Source organism: Micropterus salmoides, unplaced genomic scaffold, assembly GCF_014851395.1.
Source record: "Micropterus salmoides isolate LMB-PRFRI ecotype aquatic unplaced genomic scaffold, ASM1485139v1 Ms_hic_scaffold_7, whole genome shotgun sequence".
NCBI classification, from domain to species: Eukaryota; Metazoa; Chordata; class Actinopteri; order Centrarchiformes; family Centrarchidae; genus Micropterus; species Micropterus salmoides.
In genome coordinates, this window is record NW_024044459.1 from 22,548,186 (window position 1) to 22,564,410 (window position 16,225).

Genomic DNA, 16,225 nt, shown 5'->3' on the forward strand with positions numbered 1-16,225 from the left:
TGACTTAGTAATGAGTTTCTCATACATCACTGATGCCTCGGTGCACACGATGAATCTGAATATGAACTTGTGTGTGTGTCTGTGTGTGTGTGTGTGTGTGTGTGTGTGAATGTTAAAAACAAGCCCAGCTGTCTTCGGAGCTGGGCTTGTTTCGGAGCAAAGGGGTAAATGTCCAGTGACATATGACTCAGCTAGTCAACACCTCTCTAATCCAGACTCTATCTTGTGAACAAACACACACACACACACACCCATACATACACAGACACATACATACATACATACACACACACACACACACACACACACACACACACACATTTGTGTTGACATCACTTTTGGTTATATTACGTTGACCTACATTCATTCCCTGGCGACTAACCCTAAAGTTACCTCTAACCACTACTTGCCTAGCCCTAAACCAAGGCTTCACCCTAATGTTTAATGATGTACTTTATGGGGTCTTGCATTTTGTCCCCATAAGGAAGGTGAGTCCCCACAATGTGAATGTGTAAACAGATTCATGTCCCCACAACATGAGTAATACCTGCCCACACACACACACACACACACACACACACACACACACACACACACACACACACACACACTGCTAGACATAGACATTGTCAGCATACTGTATGTTTCACAGCATAACACAAATTTTATACTAAGAGTCACTATCTTTTTTAACTAAATGGAATACTGCAACCACAGCCATGTAATGACAATCATACATTAACGATGAATTTGATTTTAAGATACAGCCTTCGTTCATCATACATGGCTGAGAAAAAAAGGCTGGACTATCATTGAAATCACCACTTACTGACAAGGACTGTGTTTACCTAAACCTCACAATGATAAATTTATCATATCATCAAATCAGCCAAAGAAACTCCTTTCAAAGCAAGGCCAAATTGACTATCAGTCACCTTGCCAATAGACTCATAGATCAGCTGAGAGAAATTAAAGAAGGATAGAGAGGGAGGGAGTGAAAAACCTGAGGAGAGAGTGGTGGCAGCTACCATGGAAACAAAGTCAGCAAAAAGGCAACGAGTGGATGAACTCAGAGAGAGAGGGGCATTAAACTAAAAACTACAAAAATGGCACATATGATGCATGATGATGTTGATACTGTGCTGTGAAGTGTTCTGCAACTGCTCCACTATTAACCCTCTATTGTACGGTGTTGCCTCTGGGCAACATACCCATTTTAGGCCTAGTACGCTCCCACAATACATCCCAAAATATAATGCATTACTTTAAAAGAGTTGCAGGGCCTTAATGAAACCATTAGCAGTGTTAAAATTTGTTACATGATTCTCTGGCGCCCATTATGTTTTAAACACATTGTTCTTCCATTTAGAGGATGAATATCAATATTTTTTCATGGTTCATCAAAGAAAAAGGCACTCCCAGTTGATAGTAGCGAGGATGAATAAGGATTTGAGGAAGAGAATGAGCTGCTAAAAATCCTGCAAGAAAAGTGACAGTGAGGGTGAGTCTGAGAACGTAGATGAGGATAAGAGTGAAGAGGAGTGAGGATAAAAGTGCAGTGACAGGTATGAGTATGAGAGGGAAACTATTTTATAACTTGTTTTCACTTATTGATTACGTGTTGGATTTTGTTGACATTCTATGGTTTGTCAACTTCCATAAGTATTGAGCCAAAGATGGTCACAAGGCAACACATATCAGAAAAGACACCAGAAAACTGAAGACACATATTTAAATCTAACACAAATGATGGAATGTAACTCTGTCTTGATTTTTCCAAAATAATTTTTTTTTTAAATTTCTTTAAATTATATTTACTTGTGACTAATGACAAAATAATGCGTACCATAGAGGGTTAAGGGTTCTTTCTTTCTTTCTTTTTGTCTTTTGCCAATTGAATGAATCAACTCAAACAAAAAGCCAAAACACTTAAGCAATGAGTCTCTTGACAAAAGAGGCCACAGCCTGATTGTGGTGGGAAAATAATCATAATCCAGCCATCCATTAGCTATGCCCACTTATCCATGAGGGTTGGGGGGAGAGGCGATACACTCGCACAAGCTGCCAGTCAATCATAGGGCTGACACATAGAGACAGACATTACTGGCTACCTGTCCAGGGTGCACATAGAGCCAAAGTGAAACTCCAAGCTCCGGATTCTGTTTCAGAAATAAGAAAACCTCATTCAAAATTCCATTAGCATTTGTAAATACGCTAATAACTAAAAATAAAGCCTTCTCAACAGCATGTTGTGCGGCTTGCTTTATATGTTAAGATTAGAGAGGAAGTTTTTTTTTAAAACAATGTAATATTGTTGTTTATGCAATATTTATGTTTTTAGTGGTCTTTAACGGACATTTATGGGCTAAACGTCACAGGTTGTAAGTTTGTAGTTTTTTTTTCAAGCTGTAGTTTTTCTGTGCTCACAAAATAAATGTTGTTTAACTTTGTTAAAATCACAAAGGTTTCAATTTCTTACAGCAACTGCTGTAGTGAACAGAGATTTGGAAAGTAAACTCAAAAAAAAAAAAACTTCATTTTTTCAGAAAGACCAATGAAAGCAATGCTTATATGAGAGACTGCACTGAGCTGCAGAAGCTAGTGGAACAGAGGCCAGCCAGGACGTTTCTCCTTAGATGGGATGATTCACACTACAAGACACTAGAGTCCTGTGTGGCCAGCATGCACACACGCAAACCCACACTTACGCACACACAGAGCAGGGTTTTCCCCTGTTATGCAAGTGCTGACAGACCTATTTATCTTTGTAATGCAACCTCATCATCAACACCCAAACACCTCCAAAGAATTTTCAGAGCGAAAGAATTTTCATTTACCGTAAAGTATGTATATTCAGCTCATCTACTTGTCAATATCACAGATTTATCAAGTCATGCAACTGAAATGACACACAATTTCAGCAATTAATCTATGTTTTTTTTGTGGATTATTACAAAAGTCAAAAATCACATTTTCCGTCAAACATGTTTTATTAGTAGTGTTAGTAAAGTGCTGTTAAAATATCGTACTGCATTCCATGTTAAAAATGTTTTTTTTGCATGGCTTCAACAATGAAACAATGCTAAAATGTAAAAGTTACATGTTTTTTATTGTAACAGACTTTCTTCTCTCATGCACACCTCTTACTACGATGGAATAACCTCTTCTACTCGCCCTCCCTGTACAGTTTCAACTAAAAGAACAGGATGAGCTGTAAAGCACAGCTCCTAAACCTGATGAAGATTCAGAATCGGGTCAAGGACACTTCAGCAGGGTAGAGATAAAAGGGGTCCTGTGAGGCCACCAGTAAGTGATGGGCCACCCTGAGGCCCCTGTCTTAATGTTGACATGTTCTTAAAAACTCATTTCTAACAGAATCCAGGGAGTTTAGATCCCTACCTTCTGTAAATCAAATTATAACTAATAAAACTACAAAGAGATATTGTGACAAATCATTATTGATACTTTTATCAATACATGTGCTTAATCTTTATATGAATTATGTTTAATACTTACATTTTCCTTTGTTTTTGTGAAGTTACTCAAAGTTGGTTTTGAATTCAAGAAATGTTTTTATATATTAAATATATAAAAGGCAAATCTGTTGGTATATCTCATAGCATAACATTCTAAAGTATTGCCTTATACTGTAGCCATTAATGGTTTGTTGATGAACAGAGGGGATTACACATAATTACTTCAAAATACATTATGGTTGCGCATGCTGCATACTACTCTCTCTCTCTCTTTCTCTCTCTCTCTCTCTCTCACACACACACACACACACACACACACATACATTAAGGTCTCTTGAGAGTCTCAGGATGTTTGACAGATTACACTTACAGGTTGCGCCATGCGTTGCCACAACAAACCTGGCAACCCAACTGCAGGGCAAAACTAGCTAATTTATTTACTGCACATTTCTCCTTCTTGATAGTGATTTAAATGTAGAGATACATGTTTAAAGCTGTATCACACTGGAAAGATGGAAAGGCTTGGAAATGCACAGTTTAATGAAACTTCACTGAATGCTTAACTTAAAGACAATGCAAAACAAAAGAAGCACTGCTGTAAACCTCCATGTATTTCTGACGCATATATCTGCTTTTGCCACTCAGTCTTACTCTGTTCCGGCGTATTTCTTGGAAGTCCGGCATTGATTTCAGAGATGCACCCCCCATGTCCCACCAGTCGTACATACACATCCCTAGCTGTGTGATTGGCTATACGCAGATGCAGGCTCCGCCGTGTTGTTATCTTCACCTGGCACTTCAAGGCCTCAGCCGCTACTACTGATGACACTCGCTCATCTGTGGACTCCCCTGGGTAGAATACTTCAAGAGGCCCGGCCTGTCCCTCCTCCGATCCTTCACCCTCCCGCTTCTCTGGGGTCATGTCCAGCCCGAGTCCCCCTGCCTTGCTTGGGCTCCCGCAGCTCAGGGTGTCGCCTATGTTGGGACGGTCACTAACTCCCAATTCCAAACTGCTCTGCGTGAGGCCGCCTCCAACATCGCTGCTGTTTCTGTGCTCAAGAACCTCCATCGTTCAGCCCGATGAAAAACCTCAAACCCAGCTGTCGACTGCCTGACTGATTGGGCTGCCAGCTAAGCTTTGAGGCTGGGATGAGTACGAACACACAGACACACACAAACGGACACATACACACAGACACATACACGAATGAACACACACATGCCTGTACAGACACACTGAGAGAGACATACACAAGACACACTCTCTCTCTCTGATACACAGACATGGCGGGTCCTCCTGTGAATGTCAGCGATGTTAACAAAGAGTGGAGGGGCATTAAAGGAGGATCATGCCCAAAGCTGCAGTTTCTATTTATAACCGGGTGGTCCTGGCTGCGGAGGGGCAGCTAATCTAACTCTGATTACAGAGGGGCCGGCCTGACCCAGGATGGGATGGGGATAACTTTCTTTATCTATGTCTTTGTATCAGACATTTGTATTTCTGACAGACAGAGACATACTTCACTCACTTATTTTGATTACAGATGGGCAAGTGTGCACTGTGAATGGGCATTAATAAATATTAATATGAACTGAAAAGTACAATAGTTTGTTTGAGGAAAAAAAGAAGACTTGATGCATCACTCGCAGGGTCACATTTATTAAGTGCTGACAGGAGTGTGGATGGAGACTCAGATGTGAGACAGGAATATGAAGTCTAATCCTCATGAAACATCCATGAGTCATAGCCTTAGCTAAAACATGAACACTGTGTGTGGTGTGTGTGTGTATTTTCGTAGATAAGAAGGGGACTGGCTGTGCAAACAGAACAAGGTCAGCATTGACCTTGCCTCAGCTTCCTGTTTCCCCTGTAATGCCTGAGATTAGTGCTCTGAATATAGACGGTGAACCTAGACCATCTCGAGGACACTTTATCCCAAAGTTCTTGCATCAGCCTTCTTAAAACAGTCAGCATTTGACAGTTTAAAGGTGGGGATATACTCGAAATTAACTAATTTTGACAACCTGTTGTCATAGAAAAGACACAAGAATCTTACAAATAGGGGATGATTTCCTTGACAGCATTCATGGTGTAGCACTCGGTTGTACACACAAAAAGTGAAGCATTTGTGTAACAAATAAAAAACGAGAGCTAGAGAGAGAAATGCCTCCACTCTCTACTCTATACACCTGGAAGAGGTGCTTCCCCCTTCATCCCAGAAGAAATCTCATGAGTAAAGCCTGGAATACACTTTGGAGCGGATGCGTACACGGACAGCTGCGGACACCACTACTTCTGGTTATACTACTTTCTGGAGTCAGCTTGGCAGACTTGTTCCACACATGCGCGGTAGATCGGTTGATGCCCAGGTAGCATAGTGGGCCACAAAAAATGGAAGGCACACGGATGTCCGCACAGAAACCATGCGTACCCCCCTGATGACGTTTTTTTCCTCATGCGTACCCTAGCGGTCCCTCGCGTACTTGTGGCGCAGAAAGTATAACACTTGCTTAAGATTCAATACATTTCCATCAGTAGCTTGTTATTAACCCTCCTTTCTTGCATGGTTCATGATTAAACAAAAATAAAATAAAATAAAAAACACCAAAAATGTTTTCTGTATGATACTTTATATGATTATTAAGGTTATTACACAACACAAGGTACCAGGAACTGCAGCAGGAAACAAGGCACTATGAAATTGAATCTTGTTCAGCCTGTATCCTGTCAGTGGTGCAAGAGGCCCTTGATTTGATGACTACCTCCTGCCCCTCCCAAACTAACCAACTGAGACAGATGACATGCTTACTGCTGCAGCTCTTTGACCCTGGCCAAGAAGTATTGATTTTCCTCTAAATGTGATGAGGGGGGAAGGAAGAAAGACAGAGACAGCAAGTGAGAGGAGGAGAGGAAGAAGAGGCGTGAGCGAGAGAGACAGAAGAAGTCCATCAGCAGTTTGAAGAGAGTTATGGCTCAACAGCATGATTGTATAGTACATGTGTGAAGACCTAAAGACCATAGCTCGGGTCCATGTGTGAGAGTGAAGGATGTAATGACGGAGGGAGAAAGGAGTGTTGGGTGTAATAGAGGGAGGGAAGGACTTAGGTAAGAGGAGAGGAAGGGCTCCATGTCTGTGAAAGACACAGGGTCGTGTCCTGTGGTGTGTGGAGGGGATGGACAGATGGATGAAGGAAAATAATAGACACACCAGCATTTGCTCAGAAGTATGGAAAGGCTCTTTGCAAGCAATTATGCCTAACACTTTTATAGTTTCAGTTGGATTTACGCACTAAAAGCTCTCAAACCTGTGTCTAACTGCCAAAATCCAGATGATAGAGACCGGATTGAGTTGATAAAAATGTTTATACACCCATCTACTGTACCACGCACTCACTGCAATACGCTTTACGAGCAATACCTTCACCCTCTTCACTTCCAAGCCTCCCCCAGGTAGTTGGGGTTATGGTTTGTTTGCACACATTGAACACACTTTTTTCATGACTGATCTTACCGCCCAACATATCTTATTTTAGCTCAACATTACAGTAATTTACATCTTTCAAACCATTATTTTTGTGTGACGTCCGTTTTTGTCACTTACTCTAGGCCAGTTTGTGAAAGCCCTGATTTAGTAAAGTTGTCAATACAACATTTTCTGTCGTACAGTATCGATCAGCTAAACAGATTTTTTGTTTATGTAGAGTTTGTGAATTAATGCTACAGAAATTTAAATAGTATTTCTAATTCTTTTGTTGGATTAAACTTATTATTGGAGCATGATTGTTAGTATCTTCACCATTTGTTTGACATATTTCTTATTTTGGGTTGTTTTTGTTCTCTCTTACATCTCTACTATCCAAATTCTTTATATGGTTTGACATCGCTGCTGTAATATGAATATAACATTTGTCTTACATTTACCCCTATGTCCTTCTGTTATGCTTCGCCACACACACTCCTCCCTCTACGTGCTTATATCCAACATGAGCCAGTGACATTCATCCTTCCTAACCTTTGCTCATTCTCTCAGCCCTACAGTACATTTTCTCCACTCTCATATTCTCTCCATCTCTCTTAACTCCTCTCTGTTCATCCCATCTCTTGTATTATCTTGAGTAACCTTACCCAGTGCTCTTCCCTAACAGCAAGATTTATGCTTCAATCAGATAACAGGTCGCAGTGGAGAGTGTCAGGAATAATAACAGAGAGAAAAAGTGACAGAGAAAAACGATAATGTACAAAAAATCACGAGGCAAACACTAAAACCCCGGCGTCTTGGGGAAAAGGCCTTAAAATACCAACTACTCTGTGCTGCTTCATTGGGTTTTTTCTGGGCAGTGCTGCTCTGCTTGGCCACATCCCCTCATAAGGGAGAAAAGCAGACCCTAATCCTCTACCCTCTTATGGGGAGAGAACTGATCCAAGTTCAACTGATAAAAGGCTTAACAGAAATATCCTTCAGCAACCACCGTTGTTATACACCGCACAAGTATGGCTACCCCTACATCTTTTCTCCAACCTGACAATGCCTCCTGAAACAACACATATGAGTGTTTCCCGTACCAGTCTAGCAACACACGACCAAACCTTAACTACGGTACATACATTAAACATGTGGTTAACGTTGTAAAACTGTTGCAGTTTGGTTAGGTTTAGGCAAGAAAACTACTTAGTTAGGTTTAGGAAAACATTGTGCTCTGGGTTAAAGTTAGTACGTTACGTAAGTCACCTGACATAAATCACATGACATAAGTCAGTAACGCTATTTAACTTAAAACTCAAAATAACTCAACATTTACATGTTTTCACATGGGACTTGAATGCCATTCTCCTTTATGAAAGTCTTGGGTCTCACCCATCAATCCAGCTCGTTACATGGACTTTCTCAGTATTTATAATACGTCAACAGACTTCCTCCTTTTCTACCATTTAGCCACAATAAGCATAGAAATGGGTCGTAATAACAATGTAATATAGTGCTAATAAAAGGGTAAATAGACAATGTTAAATTAATTGATTTTATTTAATTTCTAGCTTGACCTAAAGTCTTTTAACCTCAGAGTGAAGTTGAAACATGTAAATGTGTCTATAGGCAAGCATACAGTTCACCATAAATTCGGAATAAAGTTGATAATATAAATAACAATACTGTATAAATAAATGAATAAAGAATTAATATTTATTTGGGTTAAATGAAGCTTTTCTTTTACAGAAAATCAATTTTCACTGCAATTTGTAGCAAATTACACAGTTCTTTCCTGGAAACATTTTCAGGAATTCACTAGGAAATTATTAGGAAATAAAACGTGAAATGTGAAATTAAAAGATTTAAAAAAAAAGAATCGCTGCCATCCTTCTAATGTGATAAAAATGATAAATGTGACTGGAGGATGTAGTCTATTGCTCAGAGATCTTAGTTTTACAAATAATCAAAATGAAGATTAAAATGTGGAAGAAGCTGTGAAATAATGCTTAAAAATAGGGAAAAAAACATAATAGACAAGGGCAATTATGCATACACACTCACACACACTGTATATACAGAGTTCCCTTTTAAATTGCAGCTTGTCTGGCTAAGCATATATGTGCTCAACTTTCATCTTTGTAACCACTGACCATTCACACACATGTAGTTTTTAATGAACAAAAAAATGCCTACATGTTCACATAGTAGCATACAAGGATTTGAACAGAGACAAACCCCTTGGAGCAGAACAAATAACTTCTAATTTAGTTTTCATTAATAATAACACAAGTTGGGTCTGTGGCTCTGGTTCCACGAGGTCACAAAGTGTACATACCTCTGTAAAACACACACAAAGGCAGACACAAAGACACACAGACACCCACAGGCATGGTGGTAAACTCAGTGAGGATCATGGGAAGGGTATTTTTAGCACGCTGCAATTGGCGTCTCCAGGGAGACAAGACTGATGGAGGGATGGGAACATCAGCTGCTCAATTAACGCTTTCTGTCGGAGGCTTGTGCATGTGCTTCTTCCTACACAAGGGAGACTCCATGTGACTTTCCAGAGGTCTGTGTTTGAGGGACGTGTGTGTGTCTGCTTGTGTGTGTATAGAGAAAGTAACATCCTACCATTGTCTGTAGCCGTCTCTTCGTATTCGTTGGTGGAGGGCAGTGCCGGTACCAGCGGTTCCATGTTCATGATGAGGTTTTTATGGCTCAGAGAGTTAAAACTTCGACTCTGACCAAACTGGGCTCTGAAAACACAAACATCGACTACTCTGACTGCTTTGTGTGTTACGTTGAGATGTGTAAATTCTCGCATAATGAAAGCACGTCTCCTCCAGATGCTGCTCTACTTTCCTTGAGCTCTATAAACATGTGAATTTGATCTTTCCTTATAATATTCCGTATTACTGTACATAAGCAGGCAATAACCACATTTTTAATAACTGTTTCTAACTGTGTGAGAGAGTGCAGGTGATCTGTCAGTTGTCCTTACCTGCGCACCTCTGGTGGCTCTCTCTGAATCTTAGAGCTGGCTTCAATCACCTCCTTGGCAACTCTTCCGCTAACAGGAAGAAACACATATTCATAGCAAGGAAGACAAAGAAAAATTACTGTAAATGATCGTTTTCCATGTTCCATTTTTTAAAAACTAATAACTACAAATAGCTCTACTAAATAAAATAAAAATTAGAACAGCGGCAAAATCATTTTTTAAAGCATAGACTGAAGCAAAGGTCACAAAAAGTGGTTAACAAGTAACATTGACAGGACATCACTATGCATAGAAGCCAGAGATGGGGACTCAAAAGACTTCAGACTTGACACGGACTTGAGGTGCGGGACTTATGAACAATCTTTATTTTTAGGAAACGTCTGATGAGCTTGCTGTTATTCCCTTCTCTCCGTTACTTATAAGCTGCCTACGTAACACAACTACGTATGTGCTGCGCTGGACCACACGTGAGAGAGGACAACAAACACCAGTGTCAGCATCTGCGCCATTCATCATAAACTTTGGCTTTGAAACTTCATACAACAAGGCCCAAACAAAGAAGCGCTGAACGCAAAATAGGTTAGTAACCTGAGGTTAGATAACATGTTTAGCTCAGCATTGGTCATCTAACATTAGCTTGCTTCTTGCTTTAGCCACGACCTGCCGGAGGTTACCTTTGACTTTCGTTCATTATGAAAAGATGAATGAGGGTTTGTTTACTTGCCAAACATGTGGTGGTCGACTAACGTAATCATTTACATCCTGCTGGCTGCCATTACAATAATTATTACCATTGGCTGCAAACAGGTTAGAGGTTTATTGTTGTTCATGCAACGTTACAGTTTTATTTAAGTTATAACGTTACACTGGTTTGACAGTCTGGTGTTGACTTACAGTAGTTTAAACTGTCATTAGTTGTAGACACGTTGTACATTAGGCTACATGGTTGTGCTCTGTAAATGAAAAACAGGTTACAGGTTTATTGTTGATCATGTAACGTTACACTGGGTTTGAGAGTCTGGGGAATGTGTTGACTTATAGTAGTTAATAAGCTGTCATTAATTGCATTGCACATAATGTGGTTGTGCTCTGTAAGTGAAAAACAGGTTACAGTCACAGAATCCCTTATAGTTATGCAGTTTTCTAAGCAGCCTGGATTGAACGCAGCAGGTGATACAACACTCATTATAACTACGAGTGAGTTAAGACTTGACTTGGACTCTAGCTCAAAGACTTCTGAGCATCTCTGATAGAAGCAAATCTATAAAAGTCTATCTATTCTTGTTTTAAATGGACATAAATGTACTTGAACTCAAGCTCATACTGTATTAAAACAACTTTTGCCAAAACCATATGTGTGTTAAAACCTTGATCTCAACTGTTAAATTTAAATTAAGTCTGACTGACAGGATGACGTCAGAAGAGAAACTTTTGTGATTTTTCGTCTGTGTTTTGCAATTGTTTCTCATAATCAGTGTTGTTTTGTGCTGCTGAGCAGGCAGTTTCCTGCCAAAAGCGGTCGGTTGCTCCATTAGTCTGATTGTTGTGCGACTGAAGTTTCTGGACTCTGACCACTCCGTTTCAATCCAGCAGGCTCCACCAGCCCAGCCATTTGTCTATTGTTGCTGAGATTGATGGTTAGGTTGTAAATCAGAGGGTAAAATGAAACATCTGTGGTGGAAGTACTACAAGCCGTCAAAGTATGTTGGAAAATGCTGTATGACGAAGAGAAATCAGCTGGTCTACCACAAGTTTGATGAAGATCTGTTCTGCTTTATGAAAATTGCCTTCGTTTGTGGACTACAAATCTCCTTTCTGCATGCATTTGCACAAATGACCAATTCCCATCCCATATTTCAGAACAAACTCCAACATATGCTATTACTCATCATTGAGCCCTTAAGCCAAAACCTGCTTTAGCTAGCTGATGAAATGGCGCGGACTGCAGTGTAAGCCTGATAAAGAGCTTTGTCTGAGAGGAGAATCGAGGCTAACATGGCTTTAATAACAGGGTTTTATAGACGCTGTCCTGTGATATTAGAGTCAGTAAATCAAAGAGACCAACGGCAAGATGGATGTAGGTGCTGATGTACAAAGAGGAGATGCAGCATGTTGATGGGCTTAATGTAAATCAGCACGTGTAGTATGTAAATTTCTCAGGTTGGTGCAAGGTCACTGTGATTCAGGAGCTATTGTAGTTGTCATACTTACTGGCTGAAATCAATGACTGTATCTACAGTAATCTACAGTACAAGTATAATCGCAAAGTAGAGTGATGGAGTAGTTGAGTGTTGACCTGCTGCTGAACTATAGGTGGCGTTGGTCTCTTTGATCCACTGGCTACCTGTGGCCTCCCGAATGAAATTCAAATCACTAATGCTGCATACAGAGTGACTACTGTGTCTGCACCAATCTACCTAAACTTCATAATATAAGCTTATGTTCCTTCTCGGCCACTGTGCTCCTCCAACGAACGCTGCCACAAAACAATCTCAGTCCCGGCTATTTTTATATCTGTGACACCACGATGGTGGAACGAGCTACCACATGCCATCAGATCAGGAGCGTCCCTCTCTAACTTCAAGAATCTCTTGAAAACTCATCTCTTCCGAGAACACTTTCTCTTATAACACCCCTAACTTCTACTCTCTATCATGCACTTCCTGTGCTATTCTTCTTTTATCCCCATTACAATAGCTCTTAGTATTTATTGCTGCCCTTACTAGAATGTATTGTTAGTTACAGATCTTGTGCTGCATTTGATGCTTTGATGATGCCTGTATGTTGTTCAAATGTATGTCGTTTTGGATAAAAGCATTTACCAAATGAGTAAATGTAAATGAATATGCCTTTTAAAATCTTTCAAGTGGTTGAATCTGACTGTCTTTGTATCTTCTCTTTGTATCTTCTCCTACTGTCATGGGTTGTCATTGTCATTGGCTGCATGACTTTCTCTCGTGTGTTTTACAACTCTCTTCACACATATAGATCCTGTTCTCATTCTTTTAACACTACTACTACACATCGATTACAGTCAAAATTCTGTCATTGTATTGTTTGTAAAAAAAGAACTTGAACACTGTCTCACCTGTATCTGAACCTGCTGCCTTTGAAGAAGATGTTGCTGCTAGAAACTGTCTTTATCTGACTTGACTTCGCACACCTGTCAGCGAGAGGGAGGAAGAAACAAAAAGAGGCGCAAACAAAGAAATTTCATTACTGAGCATCTGAGGAACAAAACTAAGCAACTCATTCTTTTAAAAACATTCACATGGGTTTATGTTTGTAACATTAACCCTCACAGTACCAAAATACATCTACCGTATTCTTTTAGGTAATGTCCCAACAGTGAGTGACTGCCAGTGAGTTACAGACTAGCCTCTTAGTAAGCAGAAGAGGAAGGTGTTTCAAGGTGTACCAAGTTTATGCTGTAGGTCAAACCTTCATGTTTGGTTCAGGATCATTTACCATGCGAAACCAAACTCCAGAGCAGCAGAGATAGAGATAGAGAGAGACACAGAGAGAGAGAGAGATCAAGAGAGAGAGGTCATATGTTCTCATAGCTCTGCTTGGCTGCCATTTACAAACTCAATTCACTCTGATTTGATTAAGCTGCTCTGATGCTTGTCTGACATCCGAGATGACATCAATTCCCTGTCTGTCCGCCTCTCAGAGACACATGAGCTGCTGTCATTAAGAGTTCCATATCCGGGGTTATACAGGCTAAGGGCTATTATCAGAAAGCTTTTATAACACCGTCTTCCTTTTGTAAGCTTTCTTAGATGTTATGTAATTTAAACAAGAAGACACAAGACCTGGCTCCTTGTAGCGGCAAATAAAAGAGTATATACAGCAAATATAGCAAAATTAAGAAAATCATCATTAAAGAAAGTATGAGTGAATAGTGTGAGAAAATAAAGGCTGCAGTAAAGAGGGTGGGGTGGACCTTCAGAGTGATTGACTATGGAGGAGGAAGGGCACCATGACGAAATCACAAATCAGCCTCCTGAGTCAAACCTCTGGAAGATCTCGTCTCCTCCAACCTCACTCCTCTACATTGCTTCTGACAAGCTGTTTACAGCCAGTGGTCCTTCTCATCCTGTTCCACACCTTCGGCGCACTTCACTTCTCTCCCAGGTGTGTGTTATCTCATTATCTCAATCTTCCTTTGGACTCCAATGCGTTCCTCTCAGGTTTTAAATCCATTTATAGTCCAGGGTGTTTTTTTCGTGGGAACTGTGTCCACAGATGTGATTTTCCTAGACTCCTGAGGATACACTTTTAAAGTGAGAAAAGAGACCCCTGAAAACGAGATCTGCCAAAACGATCTCACCACGTCCACTCAAGGTCCACGCTGTTCTAGAGCTTTTGTTTGTATCACACAATCTTTTCAGCAGTTTCCAAATGATGTTTAAATTTTCATTTTTCTGTTTCAACTGTTTTCTACAATTGATTGGTCTATAAAACATAAGTAAACTGTGAAAAGTTTACCAGATTCCAAGGTCACGGCATAAAATGTCCAAAACCAAAGTATACCATTTACTATAATGAAAGCAGCATTTGATAAGCTGGAACTAGATAATCTTTAACATTTTTGCTTGGCAATTGAAATAAACTACTAATTGATTATCAAAATTGTTGAGCAAATAATCGTTTCAGCTCAGCTGTTTGGCTTAAAGATCTAGACTGTAAGTTCAGACTTGACTGCATTGACAAAACAATATACAGTATAAGGGATCTGTGGCGTTGTGATCTGATCTCTCAAGGTGGTTAGAGGAGAAGGAGTTAATGTCTTGTGCAACTGAGAACACAAGGAATGTGATCAGAAGACAACTTACTCTACTGATGTGACTAACTGCTAGTGCAAACAAATTGCTTTGCTGATATTCCCTCTCAGCCTTGAACGACGATTATTCATTTTAGTTTGCTGGCAACCCTGCATTCCCCATGACCCCAGACAAATTTCTCTCTCTTTCTCCTTCACCCGGAGCTTGTTTCCATTCCTGACACTCCGGCAGTGTCACTAGTGAGTCAATATTCAGAGTGACGGCCTCGGAGCAATCAGCTGCTCCCCAGTGAAGGACAGCAGTATATTGTAGCAGAGCTACAGAAAGCCAGGAAAATAAGGTGAATATAAAGATGATGTGCTGAACAGGAAAGCAAATTTTAGTTTTTGGAGAGTGTTTAGCACTCTCCAAAAACTAAAAGGGACAAAGGAAAATGAGACAGGTATTAAACTATCTTAAAATGTAAAATCATATACATATAAAAATATTTAAGAACTGCTGCAACAGTCACCATCTAGATCAGTGCCATCTTGGTTAAAGATTTATAATGAATGATAATTCAAAATTTCGTTGTCTAGTTCCTTAACACCAACTGTGGGAATGGTAAGTATCTTATTAGCTACAAATTCATATATTACCTTCAAATATTAAGTATAAATTTTGTGGTGTCTCGGAGGTCATGAGCAGCTCAATACATTTACGGGATATACGTGTGTGCGTGTGTGTGTTTCATGTTTTATATCCCGGTGTGGACCTGAATGCACACCAAGTGGGACTCTCGTGTCACCATGGGGACAAAAATTTAGGTCCCCATGGGTAGAGACTGCTTTTGGAGGGTTAAGACTTGGTTTTATGGTTCAGATTACAATAAGGTTAAGGTTGTGGGTAGGGTAAGGGGCTAGAGAACGCACTATGTCAATGAGATGTCCCCATAGGGATAGTGGAACAAACATGTGTGTGTGAGTGTGTGACGCACTTGTAAAAGGCTTGGTTCTCCACCCCACACTTCCATAAGTGCTTACACGCTGCAGGGGTTGAAGTGTGAAATGTCAACACCAGTTTCTTCTGCACAGAAAAGGACAAAGACAGAGATAAAGAGAGAGAGAAAGGCAGTGAGGAACAGAAATGAGATTACCAAAAGATGTGTGAATAAGGACAAGAGAAGTGCTGAACACGATGAGAGGGAGCTGTGCAAAATGCTGACCCACAGACCCAAAGCTGTAAGCTTAGCAAGATGTAAGACAGATATAGTGATTTGCCCACGGCGTTAAGCAGTAAAAAGGGCTTGTAGCTTGCAGACCATGGGTCTTTATGGACTAGGAGGAGAGATATATTCCTGTAAAGTTTTCAGTCCTGCATGTCTGGTAATGTGAGACACCAGATCAATGCTGCTCTACAACAAGGGCGGAGGGTGAGTGAGAGACCGTGAGAGGAAACACTGAGATCAATAAAATGGGAGTGAGTTACTGTAAAACAGTAACAACCATTGTACTC

At 40.2% G+C, this 16,225-nt stretch overlaps 1 protein-coding gene across 3 annotated transcripts in view; it reads right to left on the bottom strand.

Moving 5' to 3' along the window:
• The window catches only part of frmd3 (FERM domain containing 3), a 61,839-nt gene that overhangs the window by 7,800 nt on the left and 37,814 nt on the right, over positions 1-16,225 (bottom strand). For all 3 annotated transcript variants that reach the window (XM_038704720.1, XM_038704722.1, XM_038704719.1), the window contains exons 10-13: positions 15,708-15,796; positions 13,033-13,107; positions 9,945-10,013; positions 9,575-9,699 (exon numbers count right to left, since the gene is read on the bottom strand). In XM_038704720.1, the coding sequence (XP_038560648.1) occupies positions 9,575-9,699; positions 9,945-10,013; positions 13,033-13,107; positions 15,708-15,796 (358 nt within the window). The remainder of the gene's footprint in view (positions 1-9,574; positions 9,700-9,944; positions 10,014-13,032; positions 13,108-15,707; positions 15,797-16,225) is intronic.